We start from the raw sequence: 22,046 nt of genomic DNA, 5'->3' as shown, positions 1-22,046 counted from the left end.
GTTGTGAAGGGATGTAACAAAACCAAGGCTGCCCTACAGCAGGGTCAGGAAGCCCGAGTCCCCTGCCCTGCCCACTGCAACCTGCTGACACCATCAACGTAAGCTTCCTCGCAGGCTGTTGGATCCCTGTATCACACAGTCCTTCTCTGAGCATTATACAGAGTACACCAGCACCTACTGCCCCATCATCGGGGCAGAGCCAGGGGGAGTCTAGCACAAATACTGCCCCCCCGCCCACTGATGGCCAAACTTAGTGCAAACCCAGGTGGTGGGGGGATGCAGCCACCAGCTGTGGCTCTGGCCCCAACCCAGTGTTGGGGCCAGGGTCAGGGCCACAGCAGCTGCCTGCTTCCTCCTCGCCCCCCATCCCCTGGTACCCGATTCCAAGACGCGGGGTTTTCCCCCAAGTAAAAAAGGGGAAAAGAAACCTCATCTTGGAATCGAGTAAATATGATAAGGTCTCTGTAACGTGACCTCAGAGGACTGCATTTGGGGTCGTTAGTCACCGCACTCATTTAGTGCCTGGCTTCTCTGAAAATTGCAGCCAGGGTGGCAATTTCAGAGTGGACATCTGTCCACTGGGAACAAGACTGAGTATACCAAAATTAACAGAGGCCATTAAAAAATCATCAAATCATACCATTCAGTAGGTATTCATATGAGCTGGATCTGAACCAGAGACATAGAGATAAAAAGCTCTAAATTTTCCTCTAAATTTTCTCCTTTTGTTTAATGCTCTTTTATTCTTTGTAAGAGGTGTACTCAACTGGCTGCATAGGACACATCTGTCAGCAGCAGTAAAATGATAGTATTCTTAATACGAGATCAGACTCGTCAACCTTGAAGTCTGTGGTCAAATAAATATTGGTATTCACAACCAACAGTATGGCATAGAGTTTGAAATTTAAAAGACAACACACTAGTTAATGAGAGTATTTGACTTGTCAGTGATCAAAGCCCAAAGCCATAGATGGAGGTATAGAGAGCATTTATTACTTGGTGATTGACACAGCACTGTTCTTTCTTTTCTTTCTTTCTGTTTTTTGCCCCTTAATATCTTAGATCGTGTTTCATACTTAACTTAGCCTTAAAAGGATGGCTGTTATTCTGAAATGCTATCTGTAAAAAAACAATCAGTGAGATGATTTCAACTGGGCCTTCTGACCTAGCTTCTTGGTAACAAGGGGCATGTGTAGATGAAATGGAGGCCCTAAATTGAAGCGGTGGGTTTTTAAAAACACCGCTTCAATTTAGGGCCAATTATACCCCTGTGTCGTGCACACACCTGACTTACCTGCCTCTCTTGGAGGGGAGGGCGAGCTGCCAGTGGGCGAAGCAGTCCCTGGGCTGCGGTTTGGCGCGGTGCTGGTGCTTTCCTCCGCGGCAGCGGTGGCCCCCTCCCAGGTGGTACCCGCCCTCAGGCACCCGGCTCAGGCAGTCCCAGGGGGCACTGCAGCCGCGGGGGGTAGCACCAGCCCCCATGCAGCTCAGGCAGGCAGGCAGGCTCCATGGGGGTGGGAAAAACCAGGCTCACTGCTTTTTTTCTTGGGCAGAGCCTGCCTTCCCAGGCTGCTGCCAGGCTGCCTGCAGGGCTTCCTGCAGAGCCCCATAGCTGCCCAGAGCCCAGTGCTTCACTCCACGGCTGGTAGGGCAGCCTCAGAGGAGTTTTAGCTTGCTGTGCCCCAAGTCATTTAAGGCGCATTACGCTGCTGAATTTGCTACAGCGACTGGAATTAATGTGCAATATGCCACCAAGGCATGCAAACACCAACACCATCAAAGTGGTGCATGAGCATTTAGCCCACTTTAAAGTGTCATGCACACATGCCCAAGTATGCATACCTCGAAATAACTTAACGGTGGAATGAAGATATGATTCTGCTCTTATGTAAACTGGTGTTAATTGGGAGTGGCTCCACTGAAATGAATGCTATTACACCATTGTAAATGTGCTGCAAGCGAGAGGAGAATCAGGTTCTGATACTGTAACCTACCAGGTATGAGAGCCCCTGTTTTAGGATGCATTGGTGAAAATGAAAAAAAAGATACACATCCAGCCATGTTCCCTGCTAATACAAAGATTTAATCTTCAGGTGATAGCCAAGTTCTCAAATAGTGTCAGTGCAGGAATTCATGTAAGCCTACACCATCAGCACATGGTGTCAGCTAAGGAGGAAAAGTTCTGTTGGAATTCACGCGTCCATAAAACTGCCCTCACCAGCACAGCCTGTTTTATTTTATCTTGTCTCTGATTACTGTAACATTTACACAAAACCAAGGAGGAAACATTTGCAGATGTATGATCATTATGACTCTGCTGGCAAAACGGAGCGTGCTAAAATAAATCTATAGTGCTTACACAGCCAACCTCTTCATTTTATGGCTGGGGTATAAGCTAAGGTGATTCCCTTCTGCAGAAGTCTGTTCTGCTCCATTCATCGTCTGTACCAAATGACAGTGTTGAAAACTTACACAAGCTTAGTTTGGATTAAAGACAATGACTCCAGTGATTCCACTTACATTAGTTTCAAGTTAGCTTTAACTATAATTGGTAAGTAGTGCATTTCTTCCACATAAACTTCAGCAATTGAGTTGTTTTTTTCTTTTTCTTTTTCTTTTTTTTTTTTGGGTGGGGGTTTAAGCCAAACTAAATACATTACAAATTTCATGCTAGCACTGTTTAAACTGGTCCTTTGGTACCATAGCTTAGCTCTACATAGTATTTTGTATTTTATAGCCCTTTAACATTTTTGTGGCCTGCCAGATGTGCTCCTGATGCCTTCTGATCCTGGATAGTTTGACATTGATTTTCCGAGCGCACGCCAGAGTTGAAATCAGGTCTGTAACTCATCCAAGTGATCTGTTCATAACAAAAAGTGCCTTCTGGCAGTTGCACCACAGCTGAATACTGTTAAACTGAATCCATCGTTTCATTTGTTTCTGATTGCTCTATAATGTTTACATATCTTACATATTAGTATAATCTTGTGTAGAGTACAAGCTGAGGTTAAACCCTCCCGGATAGAGCTCCCTTTCTTCTTTCCTTCCTGCTAGAAAATGTAGAACTTCTTTCTTCTTTCACTGGAAGAGGAGAAACCCAGGGAACCCAAATCCTTGGGATATTTGAACAGGTTTCCCAGACATTTTTGCTATGCAGAGTGGAAAGCTGGTGCCTATTAGGAAGACATGGAGCAGGAAGCATCGTCCTCCATGAAAGAAATCTGCCACCCACTGCAATAGCATGTGGTTGTAAGGGCTCTCCAAAGACAACAGAGAATGGCTATAAGTAAACATTGCAGACAAAAGGCAACATTTTCTCTGTGATTGCATTTAATTCACATAAATGGGTATAGATAATGGCTGTGTTTTTTCACATTAGAACTCAAAATTTAAGGCCCCAAATTTTTGGCCCTGTTCAAGGTCCACATTTTGCTTCCCCTCTATTCCCAAATACCTATGGCAATAAATACTGTGCAGTGGGCTGGGAATCAGGTACACCAAGATTTTATTCTGGCCCAGGCACTGATTTGCTCCATTGTTTTGAGCTGCCACTTAACCCAGGTGTGCCTCAGTTTCCCCATTTACCGAGTGGAGTAAATAGCAATAACCTGCCTTTCAGGTGAGGTGGAGCAGGTGCAAGGGGTGGTTGTTTATCATGAATTGATCAATTAATGTTTGGAATTTCATAGATTTCATAGACATTAGGGCTGGAAGGGACCTCGGAAGATCACTGAGTCCAGCCCCCCGCCCCAGGGGCAGGAAGTCAGCTGGGGTCATAGGATCCCAGCAAGATAAGCATCCAAATTTCTCTTGAAGGAATAAGTCCTGAGAATGAAAAACAGTGCAATGCAAAATGTATACTGAGTATTGATTTAGGTTGGATGTCAGAGAAAATCAGGGTCTCCTTGTGTGTAGCCATTCAACATTTAAAATCAAAATGGTGACATCTCTTATTCACTTGAGAAATAAACATCACTCATCCATAAATCCAAACAGCATTTTTTTTTATGCATCGTGAAGATTACAGATTTTTCTTAAGCTTCATAAAACAATGAATTGTGCTAGCATCCATCTGGCCATGCCAGCACATGAGTATTTGAAAGTAACAGAGTTTAATATGAAAAGGATATGGTGCCAAGCTGAAAAAAAAACATTTTCTAATTGAACCCCAAATCTGTGAATGTGCTTGTTGGATGGAGCCACCCCAAACTGTGCACCATTTCCCCTGACCTACACCCGTGTAGACTCATTTACCCTTAGGGGGACTGTATGGTGTCAAAGTCCAGACAGAGTTCAGACTTTGATTATGAAAGTACAGATGCCAGATGCAAGATGGCTTAGGGAACTTATGAACCATCCAACACTAATTCAGGGAGGGAAAATTGGCATGTGTTATATGTACATCTGTGGAAGAAGATTCACTTTACTGCTCCTCAAATAATTTCTGTGTTTTGGTGAGTGACGACTCTTCATAGCTCTCCCTGCATGCGAATCACAATCTTCAGTTTTGCTAGCTGGTCTTCTAGTCTGCTAAACCTGAGCTAAATTTTTGAGAGGTGGCTGTCAAAGGGCAATTTGAAAACTATGAATGGTGCAAATAACCCTCGGCATCAGAGCAACGTCTCTCATCCCACTTAAGAGTTACTGGGGAGAACTTCCTGCAGAAGAAGAAATGGCAAGTCAGCGTCCCATTGGCTGTGTCCAGTTACCCAGAGATATGTGACTGTCTCATTTGCACCATACATGCATTGAAAGTTTGCTGGAATGCGTACAAATGGTATTTTGGTAGTAAGATGATAGGAAAGCCTCAGTGTAAATGGATACGAGGCAGCACGGAAATATCCTGTCCTGGCAGATTCCTGTGGGTATCCTCCAAAATGCCGAGCCAGGCTGCAGACACTCAGAACCCATTGCTCTCCAGAAGTACTCGCTTCAGGGCTGGTTAAGTCATTACTCAGCCTACACCTTCTAAAGTTATCAGACATATAGGACAGTTTGGGGAATAGCAAGCTAATAACTTAGGAGCAATCAAAGTACAATGTAGGAAAAAGCAACATCTGGATCTTCCTGTACATTTGTAAAAATCTTGTAGCCAGTCCAGCCACTTGCTTCTGTCTTAATAAATAGGTGGGCAATGCATAGCTTGCTGGCTTTAGCTTCAGGAATAGTAGAGCTGTACTTGCTAGAAGCACAGATTCAAACCTCAGCAGAGTCAGTTCAACCCTTTATCCTTCCAGGTGGGTGAATTTAGTACAAAACATTTGTCCTGTGAAGAACACTTTGGGAGGAGACTTCAAAAATTCAGACCTCCTCTGCCCTGACGACTCCTTCCTATTTTACAGTTCTTCCGTTGTCTGGGGTTATAGCAAAAGACTCTGAGTCAAGACCCCTGGGCTCCGTTCCCGTGGCTGCCATTGCTGCATGAGCAAAGTATCTAAATAGGGATTTGGGGACCAAAGGCTACAGTCCCATCTCTTTGACATCAGTGATGCAGACTTGGGTCTTCCAAGCTGTCTTTTAAGTGCCTAAATATGGAGTGAGGCTTTAGGAAAACACATTGTTCATGTTGTAAAATATGTAACATTTTTGTTGTAAAATATGTAATGGACTGCCTGTCTCACTACAAAGTTGTGAAGCGCTGTTTGTTAATTCATGTAAAGCACTGGAACATCTCGCATCAAAAGGGCCTAAAAGGACACATTCAGAACAGTCGATAGCATTAAAAAAGACGCACTTTGTCATCTTGACTTGCTGATTTCAGTGCAGGACATGCCATCCAATCTTGAACTTTTAAAAAAGAAATAGAGCTGATGTCCATTGTATCAACAGCTCACTCAATGACATGGGAAAAATCTTTAAGAAAGATTTTTAGTATTTCTAGCTTTAAGACTTTTAAGTATTTCTAGTATTAAGATTGACCATTTGAGGACAAATGAGGAAGATTCTCTCATAGTTGTCAGCTGTATTCTCAAGAGAAATCAGGACTTGGGATTGCTCAGCACTATGTAGGGAAGCCAGTTTCTGCTTATTTGATTGGTTATTTTTTTTAATTTAATTTTGTATTCCTGACAAACTTTTCCTGACAAAGTTATCTGTAATTTAATGATGGTTTGATTGTACAGAAACCTTTCTGCTGGTCTGTTTACTAAACATGTGATGAACACATGCCAATAAGCCCGATATTAGTAGGCACCCCTAAAATGCTTAGCAAATCTTCTATTAAAAATCTGACTCTGCTGTCACTGAAGTCAAGGGGAGCTTTGCATTACATTTGTCGGGAACAGGATTGGGACGTGTATTCAAACAGTATGGGGCAGACCTTGGATGACTTTGGTAGGGCCTTGGTTTCCACCCATGAAGGGCAAGCTCCAGTTGAGAGAAAGTAGATTCTTATTGATTGGGCCGGGAGATGTTTTCTTTTGACCTCTATCTTGTTAGTCTGGGGGAACTCTTGTGCTAGATGTTCCTAAGTCCAAAAAAATCCCAAACCCTCAACCCTGCCACTTAAGTACCCTGGCACAGCCAGAGGAGATGGCTGTGATGTTCCCCTTTATTTATCATCTTAGGGGTTGGAGCATTCACAGGATGTCAGAGACCTGAACTGAACTATGCCAAATCTAAACGCAGGGTAGGACAGCTTCAACAGGACGAAAAGTGAGTTCCCTCACCCTTCTAGCTTGGTAGCTGGAATTCCAATTTCAAGCAAAAAGAGGTCATGAATCCAGGTCTTCCATGCATTCCCATAATAGCTTAACTGCTGAGTTAGCGGATAAAAGTAGGGTACCCTGTGTGTTGAAAAAGAAGAGCAGTCTCTGTTCAGTTCTTGAGAAAAGGGCCTTAGAGACCTACATCCAGGAGAATCTTTTAGTGAAGGAAGACATCTCCAGCAACACTTAAGGAAGATACCAAAGTCCCCCAGAGAGACAGGACTTAAACCACAGCCCTGTCCTCAGTGTTTCCTACTGGCTAACTTTGGCAACTCTTCACTGAACCTGTTGACTTCTGTGCATGCCATTTGGAGGCACCTAGCTCTTCCTGCTCATCATGAGAGCAGAAAGACCTACCTGAGGATCTCAGACGTTGTCTCTAGACCTTCAAGTTTTATCTTAAGTCTCTGCTTTGAAAACATGATCAGCTACGCCATAAACAACTCCAGAGTATCAGCTAAGCACAATTTAATATGTGATCAGCAGGAGATTATCTTCTCATCAAAAAGTTAATTGAATGTGGTGGAGAACTAAGGCATTCTCCTATTTATTCCCACCTAAAATGTATCTAGTAAGGGCCAAGTTCTGAAATCTGTTGCTTGTCCTCCTCGTGCGAGCATTTCCATTGCTCTAATGCCAATGTTGGCCCCTGGAAGCCCAGGCAAACAGGGCAGTTTGACTGACTATGTTTATTCTTGCTTTTGCAGATAAGTGAAACCCCCATTTATGTGCCTGGTGTTTGGGGGCCATATTACTCGGCCATGGTACCTGGATTCTGGCTGAACGAAGGAGGCCAAAGTGCTACGGGAAAACTGGTGAGTCTGGAAAGAGTTTCTTCTAAAAGACAGGCCTGGTTCCTCAGCTCTTGTCAATCAGCATAGCTGTGCGGAGCTATGCCAGTGTATACCAGCTGCGGGGCTGGCCCAGAATATGTTTGTGAGAGCACGATGGTGAATGTGCTGCTAAAAGCACTAAACAATTAGCTGCTCAGAAGTCTATTAATTTTCAGAAGGATAAAAACTCTTGTGTTTGGACTTGCTCAGGGGGGTGAGAGAGAGTGGACTAAAAGAGCATTCCCTTTTCAAGCCCTCTTCAATACAAGTGCCAAACATATATTTTCCCTCTACAGTCTAGGAGAGATGGAGGGAATAAAGTTAAACCTGAAAGTGTATTCTAATCGCATTTGCTACAATGGAGAGATCTGTCTTCAAAAGTATGATTAGAGGAACAGATACTCAGATCTACATTCAGTTTGCTAATAGATTAAAGCAGTATTTCTCAACCCATGGGTCACAACCCAAAAGTGGGTCGCAAGAAAACATGACAGGGTCACGAACAGATTTTAAAAATGTATTCTCCTTTAAAAGAGAAAAATGTGAGAAACCGTGGCTTTTCCTTTTTAGACTGTCCCAGATCCAGCCCGCAAAGGGCTGCTTGGGTGCCCCCCTCCCTCACATGCACTCCCCCTGCCACACACTCTGGGGGGCTGAGGGTGGAGGGCAGAGGGTCAGGAGTGGGTCGGGACTGGCCACCAATGTTTACAAATGGGTCCTGGTACAAAGAAGTCTGAGACCCACTAGATTCAAGGTTTGAAGCAGTGAAGGTCTGACTTTCTTTCTCTGTAAGGAGGCATTTGGTACTCCAGGAAGATCTTTGGAATTTGTTTCTATTTTTGTTAGGGCCCATAGCAAAAGTTAGCATAAAACTTTAGGAATGTTAGGGGAAGTGTATCTTTATTAAGACATTCTTAGAATATTCTGTTTCACGTGGATTTTTCAGATGATACACACAAAACAAGTAGAGAGAAAGAAATTGAAATTAAATATGTCAAACCTGCTTTTGTGGCTGGTTGATTGTCTCTAGTGAAAGTTGCAAAGAAGCAGTCATAATGAAATAGGCTTTTGCCTACTCTTAGCTGTTTGAAAAAATCCTATTTTGGGATTAAATTTTCACTGATTGGTCTGTGCCTGAAGGTGATTTTTTTTCCAATAAAGTTTGAACATAGCCAGTGGTATCCAGTGAGAGCAAAATAAAGATAGTTTCCCTTTTTAAAAGTTCCCATCACTTTTCTAGAAATTCTGCTAAGTTTGAAATGTCAAAATAGGCCTGGATAGAGTTCTTTTGAGGAGCTGCTTGTTCTAAAAAAAACGAGTTTTCCTTCTGGAAGGTCTAAGCATTTAAACTGCATTTTCAAAATGTGTAGGAAAAGGTCTATTGCATAATTGAGATGTGACGTAATTACAGACAGCAGCCAAAAAATGTATCCACTAGGAAGCAGAGGTAAGTTTATGCATGCAACCTTAATTTGGGCCTTTCTGAAGTCTGAGTGTTTAACTTTACAACCTTAATGTTGCAGTACTATATATTTTTTAATAAAATAAATTATCTATCGCACGTGCACACATATCCATATATAAACCATGTACCTATGTATGTTGACTTTTAAATTAAATTTTGAACATTTTCTGGACAGCTTTATATCATTCCTGTATATGACTAATGCCTGATGGCTTGTTCTAATATTAATATTTCAGTTTTATAAAATTCAGTGCAGCCCAAAGCTTTGTTCCTGATACATTTATCTTTGTGCAATTTGCTTTTCTTTATCTTCTGTGCAAACCTCAGAAGGAACTTAATGTATTTCGTCTGCTGTCCATCTGGAAATGTGTGCGCATATTGAAAATGATTGTCATTATACTGTTAATACCCACGTTCCGGAACTAATGAGAACTATGAAAATTAAACACATCATCTGGCTTTCGGTCAGCAGGTATTTCCAGTACCCTGAGCAGTCATAGTTTTACCTCTTTATCTTTACAGTTGCCTCTGATAGGTGCTGTCATGCGTTCGTGAGGTTTAAATTGTTATCTTGGAAGCCCATTTGACCCTTCTCAGTGAATTGTTTTATGCATAGTAAGGGAGCCATTTCCCTGTATGCTGCATCTTACATGTTCACTGTATAAAGGGTATGTTTATACCAGACCTCAAGTTGAGCTAGTTGATTTTCAGAGTAAAGGATGGGCACCTGTATTATGAGAGAGATCTGTAGAGTTTCCATGCTAGCCACTACGTGTGGTTTAGCTAGCTCAAGCTAACTAGCCATCAGTTAACTTCATGTTAAGAAACTGAGATGGACCTGTCCCACAACAGAGTTTGATATCAGTAATTTAGTATAGGATTTTCTCATAGCATTCTCTATGTTAGTCTCTCTCAGGCAGGGGTAGCCAACTTGCAGTACGTGTGCTGCAAGTGGCGCACACAGCCTCTGCGTGTCACCTGGCAGGGGACTGCCAGATAGGCCACAGAGCAGAAAGCAGAGGAACAGATCAGGCTGGGTAAGGAGATCAGAGTGGTGCTCAGGGTGGGGTAAAGGGCTAATTTGTAGCATTCCTGCCAAACAGATTGGTCCCCGGTGCCCGAAGGGGTACGTTGTGTTAATTTATGGAGAGATGGAAAATATGCCTTTAGATTAGAGATGACTATTTTTTGGAATCCTCCTGTAAAATGTGAAACACTTTAATAGCAACCAACAAAGCAATTAACCTATATTAAAAATTGTTTCCAACCCTGCCTGGGAGTTGTTTGATTGTAGGCTTTGATATTGTTGGTAGAGCTTTATTAATACAAATTATAACATAATTTTGGTATTCACATGGCTGCCCGATGAATTTAGTAAGAGGTACTAGCAAAGCTAATGCTACAGAATAGTGCAGTGTTCTTGTGCTGCATGAATATTGTGCTGTCTGCTTGAGGAACACCTAAAGTCTGCAAGTAATTAGACATTTGATATTCTAGCAGATCCAACAGTAAACAGCCTTGACAATAGATATTATCTTTATAATATAGAATGAAGGAAAAATGCAAGCTAGATGTTTGCACCAGTAACACTCAAGGTGAGTTAGATTTCCAAATGTCACCATTTCTGCAATGGCATGAGACAGATCAATAAGCCTACTATGGCTTTTCGAGACACAAGGGGTGATGCATTTTGCTTGCAGTTATACCTGGGAGTGATAAACATATTATTTTACTCATCTTAGGTATAACATCTTTTTAAACTAAATCCTGGCTCTGTTGAAATCAGTGGGAGTTTTGCCATTGTCTTCAATAAGACCAAGCACTTTTTAAGTAACTTGGAAGCTCTTTTGCCATTTTAGAACTGTAATTCCCCAAAATGCTTTACCAGGAGCAAACCTTTAAATTGAATTTCTTTCAGTCAAGTTGGTTTTCTTCTTTTTCAGATCGAGCATGTTGTCCAGGGCCATGTTGCCTTCCCAGAATTGCAAGAGAAAGCTGCTGCCAGGTCACCACTTTTACTTCTTTACTACAGTGTCTGCTTTATAATGATTTTTGATAGTAGACTGAACTCACATACCTGTAGTGCTCTCATCTCAGAACATGAGAATCAGCCAAACTGTCTGCGAACTCAGTTACCTGAATGTGAACTGATTGGAAGCATTTGCAAAGGCTGTTCTAATTATGATAATTCATGGATCAAAGCTTAACAAACCTAAAATATGCCTCCCTGAGGTTAGACTCCTTACCCAAGTAGTGGGGCTTGCCTTTTGCTTTGCACATCAAAGCCATTTTTGTATCCACCTGATTAGGTCACTTGGTAGCACTGAATACTTTCTATGTGGCACACCTGGGTGCCTTGGGCTAATGGGGCCTCATCATTGTGATGTTGTCAAGGACTAGGGATGAGACTAAGCAGACTGCTGCTAATAGCACAGTGGAAGCTATGTGAAAGAACAGCTCCTGTAGGAAGAGATACTTCAGGATGGTGAGAAGGGGGAGTGAAAACCAAAATAAAGAGTTACATAAAGAGGTGTGCCTGAGCTGCAGCATTTGGATCTACATCCACACTTTCTACAGTTCTGTTTTGGATCTGGGCTTTGAGGTCAGCCACTTCAGAGAGTGAAGGCTGGCTGCCTGTGAGCTGCCTTTCAAATCTAGAGCCTGAGCTTTCTACCTGGGCTCATCTTTAGTTAAAAACTCTCCAAGACTAGAGCCATAAGAACAAATTTGCCTATCTGAGGGAAATACCTTCCTTCCTTCCTTCCTTTTCTGGAATGATGAAGCATAGCAAACCTGGTATTTTTGCTCAAGTCTCTCAGCCTGCCCTAACCTGTATACAAGTCCCAGTCCTGAAAGAAACACACACATGCGCATTCACGCTGATTTTGACACAGAGCTTCTCACGGTCCTCCCCTACTTCTGCCTTGGTTGCTCTAGAAAACCCACTACTTCCCTATGAAATCTAGGAAGGCCTTGCAATATCCAGTGACTCTTTCTTAAACAACTCTTTCTGCCTCCCAGAAGTCCAGTTCTAGCAAATGCATGTCATGTTGAACGAAGGAGACTTCATGCTTTCTAGGGTCCCTTGTGATTTAAGGCTATGGCTGAAGTTCATATGACAGAATAAGAGTCAATCTCTGTATTTTTCCCCTATGCTGAAGCTTCAGATGTTGTCCCCCTGCTGAGTTTTAATGAGACGTTACCGTGGTCAGTCGTACCTGTAGCACAGTCATACCTGTACAAGCTGTGTTTGATGCTGGTGCTGCAGAGGCACAGTGCAACATCCATGAGTGCTGACATGATGGAAGGAACTTGTTTTCTCCCTATATACTGAATACCATGGGATATAACAGTCTCATGTAGCACAGGCTACCAGCCTTAATTTATATTTGAGGCTCATGAAGATCATAAAACTGTGCAGAAGCGTGTTGATAAAAAGGGTTATAATATTTTATCCAGTTAATTTACCCAGTTGTACTTCTATAATGCTTTCCAGACACTGCCTTTCTAATGAAATGTTTGCATAGCTATAAATTTAGTAAACAAGCCACTTATAAATTCAACCCTCACCCGCACCAAAATTAAAGTTAACATTAGTACCTAACTTGAATGGACAGGAGCCAGGGACCTTGCTGTTCAGGCCAAAATCCCATCTTTAACTCATAACATCATACCTAGCTATTAGAGCACATATGGCACAAACTTTCTCTTGCTGTTCTGAGACCTTATCAGATGAGACTATATCAGCTGAAAGAGCTAAGTAGAAGGTGGTAATTTAGCAGGAAGTTTTGGCTCCAGCTTTGAATTTCCTGTGTTTTTTCTCAAATTAATTCTGACCCTTTATATCAACGTTTGGTCTTGTCTGGGTTTTTTGGACCCTTGATGGGGAGGAGATAATGAGTTACTTGCCTGCAGATCTCCCTAAAATAAATGGTAAGGTGTTTTTGGCCTGATTCCCTGCCTTGCAAAGTCACTTAGGTTTGTCAGCGAGTGCAGAGCGGTTATAAAATTGCAAACAGAATCAGTGTTCTGCACTTGTCCTTGCAGTGTTATTTTATACCAACTTCATACCAACAGCAACTGTGCAAGGTATGGGGTTGTGATGAGTCAGCGGTTTTGTCAGTTAATAATCTACAGGTATTTTTAGCATGAGAAAACTTGCGGTGCGTGGTCAAGAGAGGAGGGGACTTTTTGGTCTAAGCATCAAGGCTGCAGTATCTAGGGCTATGTGTACATGCCACGGGGTCTACTTTGGTTTAATTCTCCCTAAATTGAAGCAGTGGGTTTTTAACACTGCTTCAATTTAAGGCAAAGTAAACCTTCATGGCATGTACGCAAGGGCTCAGGCCTGATTCTTGCCTGCCTCTCTGGCAGTGGGGAAGGGAGGGTGAGCTGCCGGTGGGCCGAGCGGTCCCTGAGCTGGTGGGGGGAAGAGCAATGCTTCCCTCCGCGGCATCAGCAGCGCCCCCCAGGTGGCACCCGCCTGCAGGCATCCAGCCTGGGCGGTCCCAGGGACCACTGCAGCCACGGAGGGAGCACCAGGCTCCCATGCAGCTCAGGCAGTCAGGCAAGCTCTGGGAAGAAAAAAACATAGGATCAGGCTTGCCGCTTTTTTTTTTCTTTCCTTCGGTGGAGCCTGCCTTCCCAGGCTGCTGCCAGGCTGCTTGCATGGGCTGCTGCCAGGCTGCCTGCACAGCCCCTGAGCTGCACGGGGCCCAGTGCTTCCCTCTGTGGTTGTAAGGTAGCAAACTAAAACACCTCGACAAGTTTTATTTTGCTGTGTCCCAAAGTCATTTAACACACATTATGCCACCGATATGTGTAAACAGCTGCACCATTAAAACAGTGAAAAAGGGCATTAAGCCACTTTAAAGGCCAGTTTTGTGGTGTACAAAATTACCTAGGTTCCTTGAACTGACAGGCACTAATCCTGATAGGGTTCGATTAACTTTTTGCTCTTGAAGGGGAATATACTGAATTCATATTTTTGGGCCTAGAGTTCACTCCTTTTGGCAATTTTTATATTACTTTCAGGGTTTTGTCCTCAGGTGTTCAGACAGAATTTGCAGTAGTGAAATGGTGTCTGTAAAGTACTTTGGGATCATTCAGGTCATCTATAATAATGGGAGTTGGCAGTTCCTTCAATGTGTGGATTTTAGGGCCAGATTTTCAGAGGTAATTTGGAATCTGAAGATGTAGGTAGGCACCTGGTAACATTTTCAAATGCACCTGTGGAGATGAAGTACATAACTCCCCTTGGCTTCTGAGATATGGCCAATAGTACAGATAATACCTTCTGATGAATGTCTGCTGCTTGTTCGTGCTATCGCTTACAGACTTTTTAAACAGCCAAAGGAAAGTTCGGTGGTGGTGACAAAAAGCATTTGCTTCAAACATTCAGGAGTGCAAAGCACAGCCTTACTGTTGCTAAAGGACTGAAGGAGGAAAGGGATCCGGTACAAGAATATCAGTAGCCCAGCACTGCACATGGCACTGACAGTGTTTGAAGGAGCTCTGAAGCTCTGTCATTCATACAGCCCCAAACCTTATGGCCCAGATCTAGAGGAAGGGGAAGGAGTAAAGGGTAATTCTGGGCTGGAAAGATGCATTTAAATTTCTGCTGCATGGGCTTTGAGCTCTGAAATAGCTGCACCCACTGGAAATCCCTGCTATTAGGTACAAGTAACGAGAGGACCAGAAGGAAATCTGGGAGGTCACATAGGCCCCATGTTGAATGATGTTGCTCTCGTCCTCTTTTTTTCTCCTCTCTATTCCATAAAACCAGGATTTACACTGAACATGCAGGGATTGATCATTAGCAGGTATTGCTTATAATATAATCTTTAGGGAGGCAGAAAATAGAGCCACTATTGGGGGGTGGGGGAAAGGATCGTTGTAACTCACAAAATTATCATAATTCAGTTCCAGGAAGGCACATAAAGCACATTTAAAAGTATGTGAATAATGATGTGAATTAGTTATTTTAATGTCTTCCAAGTGCACTTCATTTTGAATGATATTCTCTGATAGCATACACATGGTAAGGTATAATTGAAAAAACATGTGGCTGAATGGTTGAATGCAAATATAAATATACAGCTGCTAGGAGGTCAGAAGTCAAAGTGGTAAAGCATATGCCAAATTCCCTTAGGGATCTCATTAGTGTGTGATTGAATATATATGTAGGGGCTAAATGAATATCACTGTTTGGATCTACAATAAATGAGACAATGACTAATCAATTGTAATTAGGGTTAGATGCTGTTATTGACCTGGATGCCTGAAATTAAGTGCCCTGCTCGGACATTCCTGAGCAGTGAAGGAAAAAGGAAAATTATGAATCTGTTGCTTGCATTTTTTCTTTGTTAGAAAAGTATTATAACCCTAACTGAAACATTTTTAACTGAAATGTCACTCGGGCCCGTGCAAGCCAGAACAATGAACAGTTCATCATTAATCCTGCAACTACTGCTGGCCCAGGAAAAAGGCTCTTGGACAATGTGGAGCTGGGTGTAGTATCAGAACCCAAATAAAATAAAATCCAATTTGGAGTCTGCTCAGCTCCTCCCCAGCATAGCAGCATCTACTTCACCCTATTCCACCCTTGCTGGTCTGTTTTAATCAGACCACACTCTCCAACATTTATGTATCACGAATGAAAAAAATCGACACAAATAACAAGAGAATTGATAATATTTGGGGAAGATAAGGCATTTGTTTTCATTCTTCTCAAGGAATCATATTTCTTCTTTTCCTCCTCCTCTTTCACAATATTCACACCTCTTCTCTGTGACGGGCAGGTCTGCCAGCATAACTAATGCCAAACAGCCGCAGCTCCAGGAGTGACCCGCAGGCGGCAATGCCCAGGTAGCGGGTCGTTTAGTCCCCGCTGTCTCCCCACATCCCCACTGCAGTCAGGAACTTGGATCTCCTGCCGTATGATGGTGCAATATAACTCCCCCCTTATTCTACATGCCTGGCAAGCAAATGATTCTTTCTCTCATTTGTTTTAAGTTTGGCTTGTGGGCCTCTTTGATGGTTTTCTTGCATTTGATATTAGAGGTACAAATGTTTTATGTTCAATGAATAACCTCCCCCCCGCCTTCCCTTTTTTCCAACTTGTTTTTCTTCCAGTGCTCAAAGTATATATACATACTTGAACAGTCACCTGGATCTGATTAAGAAATCTTTGCCTGTGGGTTTCCTCACTGTTGATTTACATGTTTGGCCAGATTTCCATGGTAACCGATCTCCCTTAGCAGATCTGACACTAAAGGGCATGGTAAGAAACAGCCTGACTTTGCAAAAGGTCAATACAGGGTAATGTTAAAAAAAAAAGTTTAGAAGGAGCTTTCTTTTTTATTTTAAACATACTCCTCCTTAGTTATTCAAAATATCCCAGCAGACCTGATTTTCTTGCTAGTATTTGTTGTTGTTATTGAATTTAGCAAATGTTTTTACAGCTCGCCATCAATCCGGATAGTTTTGATATCACTAGGGCTGCATGTGCTTGCTAAAAGTATGAGGAGGTACTTCTTCCAGTATTTTGCATGATACTTCTTCCCCTGCAATCACTCGTTATCTTTGAATACCCACCTGTCTGGACAATCTTGGCTTTCTCATGTAAAATGGATGAGCCTCTAAAACCAGTAGCATAGATTTAGAGTGATGTATTGCAAGGAAAACTTTTCCAAATTAAATTGATGTATTCTGAATGTGGGTGTTGCATTATTTCAGTTGCTTACTGGTTGGTTTAAAGAGAAGCTGGAAAGCTCTGGTGTAATGCTTAGAGAAGGGTGTGCATGTTCTGACCTAACTAATTGACTAAATAAATGAGGTGCCTCCTTATACCTCCTCATCCTTCATTCATTTTTCAAAGCTGAATTCGGTCTTATCTTGGCTAGAGATTTGTAGATGTTTCTGGAACTGGAATAGCTGAAATATGGTATGAAGGACAGTTTTTACAGTGTTTCAGTCTAGAAGCAGAAGCAGCAACACTAGAAAACTTGTGAGAGAATATTTGAAGGTCTTTTTTTTTACCAGTTTTCCACATAAGGTTGTAGCTGGGGGGGGGGTGAAATAGGCCCTATTCGATTTGGATTGGGATTTGGCCCGAACTGGGGACAGTGATTCGATTTGTTGATTCGGATCACCGTCCCCAATTCGATTCAGCCGAATCTGAAAATTCGATGCTGAGTCAGAGAATCACTGATTCGGCCATAGACACAGCTTCAAATGTTTTTTCTACATACCCTGAGATACCAAGCGCAGCTCATGAACGCTGCAATGCTGGGGCGGATGGACTGTCCCACAGGAGCGTGGGGGGCGAGGCCCTGCATGCTTGGGAGTGAACCCAGAAGTGGTCCTCTTCCAGGTCTGCTGGGGAGCATGCTGGGGGCTCCCCCCAAACCCTCCCGGCTTGGTGACCAGTCACAGGGGGACCCCGGGTGCCCCCCCAGACCCAGGAGGCACCAGTCACCGAGCCGAGAAGGCATGGGGGGGGCGCAGCACACTATCCAGTGGACTGGAAGTGCTTCTGGTCCACTTCTGGGTCTGCTGCCAAGCGCGCTGGGGAGCCCCCCACGCTCGTGTGGGATGCTCCATCCACCCCACCATCACAGCATTCACGAGCCATGCCTGCTACCTAGAGGCATATAGAAAAAACATTTCAAGCTGTGTCTATGTCTGAATCGCAGAATCTTTCCAAATCTCTCCGAATCAATTTGGAGAGATTAAAGGGTCCTCTGATTCAATTTGGATTCACAGATTCAGTCACCACATCATGCCGAATCTCTGCTGAATCGAATCAGGGACCGAAGTTTCACACAGCCCCCTAGTTGTGGAGTCATAAAACTCCGAGAAGCTTCCAAACCTTTGGATGCTCCTAACTCAGGGGTGTCAAACTCATCTGGCCCACAGGGCCAGATAAGTTGTGTGGAGCTAGTCCACAGGCCATATCAGGCTGTCAGAAACTTTACCCCCACCTTATGCCAGATCCAGCATGCACGGCACACACTCTGGGATCTGCACTCCATGTGGTGCCTACCCTGAGCAGTCCAGGATCCATACTGCATGCATTCTGGACCAGCTGGGTGGGGAGGAATGGTGGGGCACTGTGTGCAGCACGGATCCTAGACCAGCTAGAATGGGCATCATGATTATCATGGATCCCAGGTGGTGCACATCATGTGCCCTGTGCACAGAGCTGGTCTAGCACACACCATGTGATTCAGCTCAGCCAAATCTGGTCCATGGGCTGTATTTTTGACACCCCTGTGTCTAACTGAACCTGCTGGAGGCAAAGGCTGCCTATACATGTGCTAGTTCGTGTTCTAATTAGAACGCTCCAGTGTCGCCTTACCATCACATGTATTAAGCACCTGCATGTTTTAAAATGGCCACAGGGGCACTTTAGCTAAATCTTGTTGCATGAGGTTTAGCTAAAGCATCCTGCGGCTATTTGTAAGTGTGCATGCACTTAATACATGTGACGGTGAGGTGTTTTAATTAGAGCAGGTCTCCAGGAATCACTCTAATTAAAGCATTCCCTCTACCCCCGAGTATATGTACAGGGAGCCAAAATAATTAGATGACATGCCAGGATAGTACTGTATAGGACCGTGACAAATGAAGCAGATAGAAGGGGGTGCAATCTGAATCATATGTCTCTAAGGTCTAGGATCTTTTGAGTCTCAGTGATGTATAGCTACAGTTTCTGTGTCAGGTGGTTTGTGTTATAACTTCCTTTAAAATGATCATTGGTTTTTGAAGTAAGGCAAAAACCTGAGAAAGCATCACAGGCCATACCCCAGGTGGAGTGGGTGACTTTTAGCACCCTAAGTGTCCTGGCAACCTAAACAGAAAATACTGGCCAGGAGGGCATTCTAGACAACTACAACTTTGATGACTCTGGATATCAGGAAAGTAGTAAATTGAAATGCAGGGACCGTTATCACTGAAATGGGAGGGATCATAGAGAAAAGAACTGGTGATGCATGTACATTCTTGTACAACAAAATCAGTCTGATAATTAGGGATGAAACCCAGCTGCGAAGTTTGGATCAGTGTTTGAACTTACCCCAAATTCAGGAATGTCTGGAACTGAGGGGTTGCATCAAGCTCTTATCTAACAGTAATAATGCATTCCTGAAAATGTAATTCTGGTTACAACAGTGAGAGAATCAGATCTACAGTATAAATGTAGTGCTATTTACATACTTGTATATTCTTTACTAAGAGCATCAAAACCTTTTTTCTTTAACTATTGAGCTTAAATGGACAGAACTTGACGACACTATCTACTGAAGCACTAATTACACCTTGACTCATCAGCTTAAAGAAGATACCATGATTCTGATACATTTTGTTAACAAACGGCTTATGTGATCAGTGACTCATCAAAAACTTTGTACAAGTTAAGCTGCATCTTTATTTCCAATTAATGTCAGGTTGCCACTTAAGCTACGGGCAAAATGAACTTCCATCTTAATATGGTGCCAGGACTAGCTACACTCAATGAACTGCAGTTCATACTTGTACTCGTCTGGCTTTGCAGAGAGCCGTAGCTCAGGAGGACCTAACTGTGAACAGTAACTCTATCTGTAATTTGAGTAAAGTTATTAATGTTATCCTTTGCTCTCAGCTGTACCCCAGTGTAGAGCTCTTGGGATCCCTTGGACAACACTTTTGCAAATTTGGCTCAGAATTGAAGTTGGGTGGAGATTTTTCATTAGAAACATTTTAGATGAAAAATAGCATGCAGCTGAGGCAGAAACTTCGAAGGGAAACATCCCTTCTCAGTGCATTTTTGTTGGTCTTTGTTTTTCAATAAACAAACCCCCCGCCCCCAGAAAACAAATTACATCCTTTGGCTAAAGAGAATAGGAACATTTCAAGAAAAACTTAGTTGACCAATGTATATGGAAAGAGAGAGAGAGAGCACGCCCAAGTAAAGCCATACTCCTTTCCGAAAGAAATATATACTACAGTGGGTGTTTATTCCCCTGATATGATGACTTAATGAAAACGACTCCGTATGTTTTCTGCCACAGTGAGGGGCAAATTTGGATCTCACTTATGTTGATATAAATGCAGAGGAACTCCATTACTTAACTGGAGGCAGTTTGGAAATAAGCCTGACAAAATGAGATCAGAATCTGGTTTCTAATTATGAATTGTCTTTCACTGAAAAGATGTACGGGGAGGGGAACAGGATCTTTTTTTTCTCCGTTTACTGTGCCAGTTCAGAATATTGCACTAAATGTATTCCCAAGCCATATGTAAAGCTTATAAGAAGAAAAAAAAAATCAGGGAACACATAACATGCTAATCCCCATCCCTGCAAAATATGTTTTGTCCATTGTTTCTTTGCAAAGGCAAGATCTGTTTCCGTGGCTCTTCCCCAGATCGGGAGCGACATGTTTAATGTAACACTCTGCGTGCCACCCTCAAAGACAGGATTAGAAATAGCATCGATACAACAAGAAACATGCCTTGTGTGCTGAAAATGCTGAGAACTTCCATTTCTGCTGGATCTGTACACTTTTTTTTCCCTTGTTTTTTCCACACAGGTTGTTGGGCTCACGCTGTCTCAGGGCCTGGATGATCTCGCCCTTATCTACTTGGCCACAATTCAAGCCATTGCTGTAAGTCATTTTATAGAGCCTAAGTTGTGTAAGAGCATGAAGGACTTCAGCAAGCTGCACCCTGTTCTGTGGGGGATTGATGGTGCCCCCCTGTTAAATAGGTTTCTAATTACAAATGAACTTACTAAATTGACATCTTAAAGGAGCAAGGTGGAGCGTAGCGTGCCCATTCCCTTGGCAAAGGGGCAGGGGGTCGGACCTAATGATCTGTTTAGGTCCCTTCCAACCCTAAGCACTGTGAAACTATGAAAACATGTAGGAGTGAACCAGGTTTTAAAATCCCTAAAATCCTAATTTACTCAAAGGATGAGGGATTTTGGATAGCTAATAAATGAGAGTTGTGCATTAAGAAGCTTTTGGTCTTTGTTGTCCCCGGGAGGCAAAATGTATAAATATATGCACCCAAGGGGGCATTAACTGCCATGAGGAGGAAAGAGGCACAACCTTACCCCAAACCAGAAGTCCAGTTCTGCCTGAACGTGCATACTGGGATGCCCGGTGGTATGACCGAGCCTAGGAGGTTGCCATGTGTGAGATTTCCTCGCCCAACCTATAAAGGAATTTCTGGCATCGTTCACTTCTGTGGAGTCCTGCTGTAGCCTGTCCAAAGCCTGGGATTGATGCAGGGACCATTTGCCCCAAGTACTCATGGAGGGTGACATTCCTTGGGGAGCGCTGTTAGTGAGGGTAATGCATGGACGAACGCTATCAAGATGATGAAAGAAGCTGGATAGCCGTATGCAGGAAACAGCTCACGAGAGGAATGCATTATCACTCTTCCTAAATCTGTGGGTTTCCCCTCTAGCTGTTGGGACTTCTGCCTGTTTGGAGGGACAGATGGTGTAAAACATTTGGGGTTTCTCAAATCAGTATTTTCTGTTTCGGTGGAAAATGTCCAAAGAGTTCTGCTCACTGAACAGCTACAAAAGAATATTTGCTCAGCTGATGCAGCCAGGTTGCATTTTTAGATATATAATGCCTACAATTGACTTTTCTCTCTCTCTGCCTGTGTTTTGAATTAATGCCTATTACCTTAATATCAACCCACCTCTTTTTCCTTAATTTTTTTTTTTTTTACTCATTTCCATACATTTCATTACAAAACTCTATGCAGCACGAGCTGCCTAGAGTTGTCCCTGTAGGTAGTCTGTTCACACAAGATGGGGCCTTGTACAGTGCTGAAATTAATTATCTTTCCAGCTGTCACACAGTAATACAGCCATGTTTCTCTGCCATCCTGGGAGTTAACACTTGCTGCTGTTTTCTAATGGGACAGGGGTTTATGGATAACAATGACCAGTATGGTGTGCAGAATCCCAGCATTGCACCCCACCATCTGGAATAGTAGCGCAGGCAGCTGCTGTCATTTTATTATGAATTATGCATCTGACTTGTT

The 22,046-nt window shown here is 43.0% G+C and overlaps 1 protein-coding gene across 8 annotated transcripts in view; it reads left to right on the top strand.

Annotated features, from left to right (window-relative positions):
• Positions 1-22,046, top strand: part of FGGY (FGGY carbohydrate kinase domain containing) — a 520,775-nt gene that overhangs the window by 445,846 nt on the left and 52,883 nt on the right. For all 8 annotated transcript variants that reach the window (XR_002094627.1, XM_019501213.1, XM_019501212.1 and 5 more), the window contains 4 exons: positions 7,415-7,522; positions 10,949-11,010; positions 16,140-16,287; positions 20,576-20,650. Coding sequence is in view for 7 of the 8 variants with exons in the window: in XM_019501213.1 (XP_019356758.1) it covers positions 7,415-7,522; positions 10,949-11,010; positions 16,140-16,287; positions 20,576-20,650 (393 nt within the window). In the remaining variant the exon portion in view is untranslated. The remainder of the gene's footprint in view (positions 1-7,414; positions 7,523-10,948; positions 11,011-16,139; positions 16,288-20,575; positions 20,651-22,046) is intronic.

This window comes from Gavialis gangeticus, unplaced genomic scaffold (genome assembly GCF_001723915.1).
Source record: "Gavialis gangeticus isolate Ggan-Ray unplaced genomic scaffold, GavGan_comp1, whole genome shotgun sequence".
NCBI classification, from domain to species: Eukaryota; Metazoa; Chordata; order Crocodylia; family Gavialidae; genus Gavialis; species Gavialis gangeticus.
This window is presented reverse-complemented; position numbering and strand designations above follow the sequence as displayed.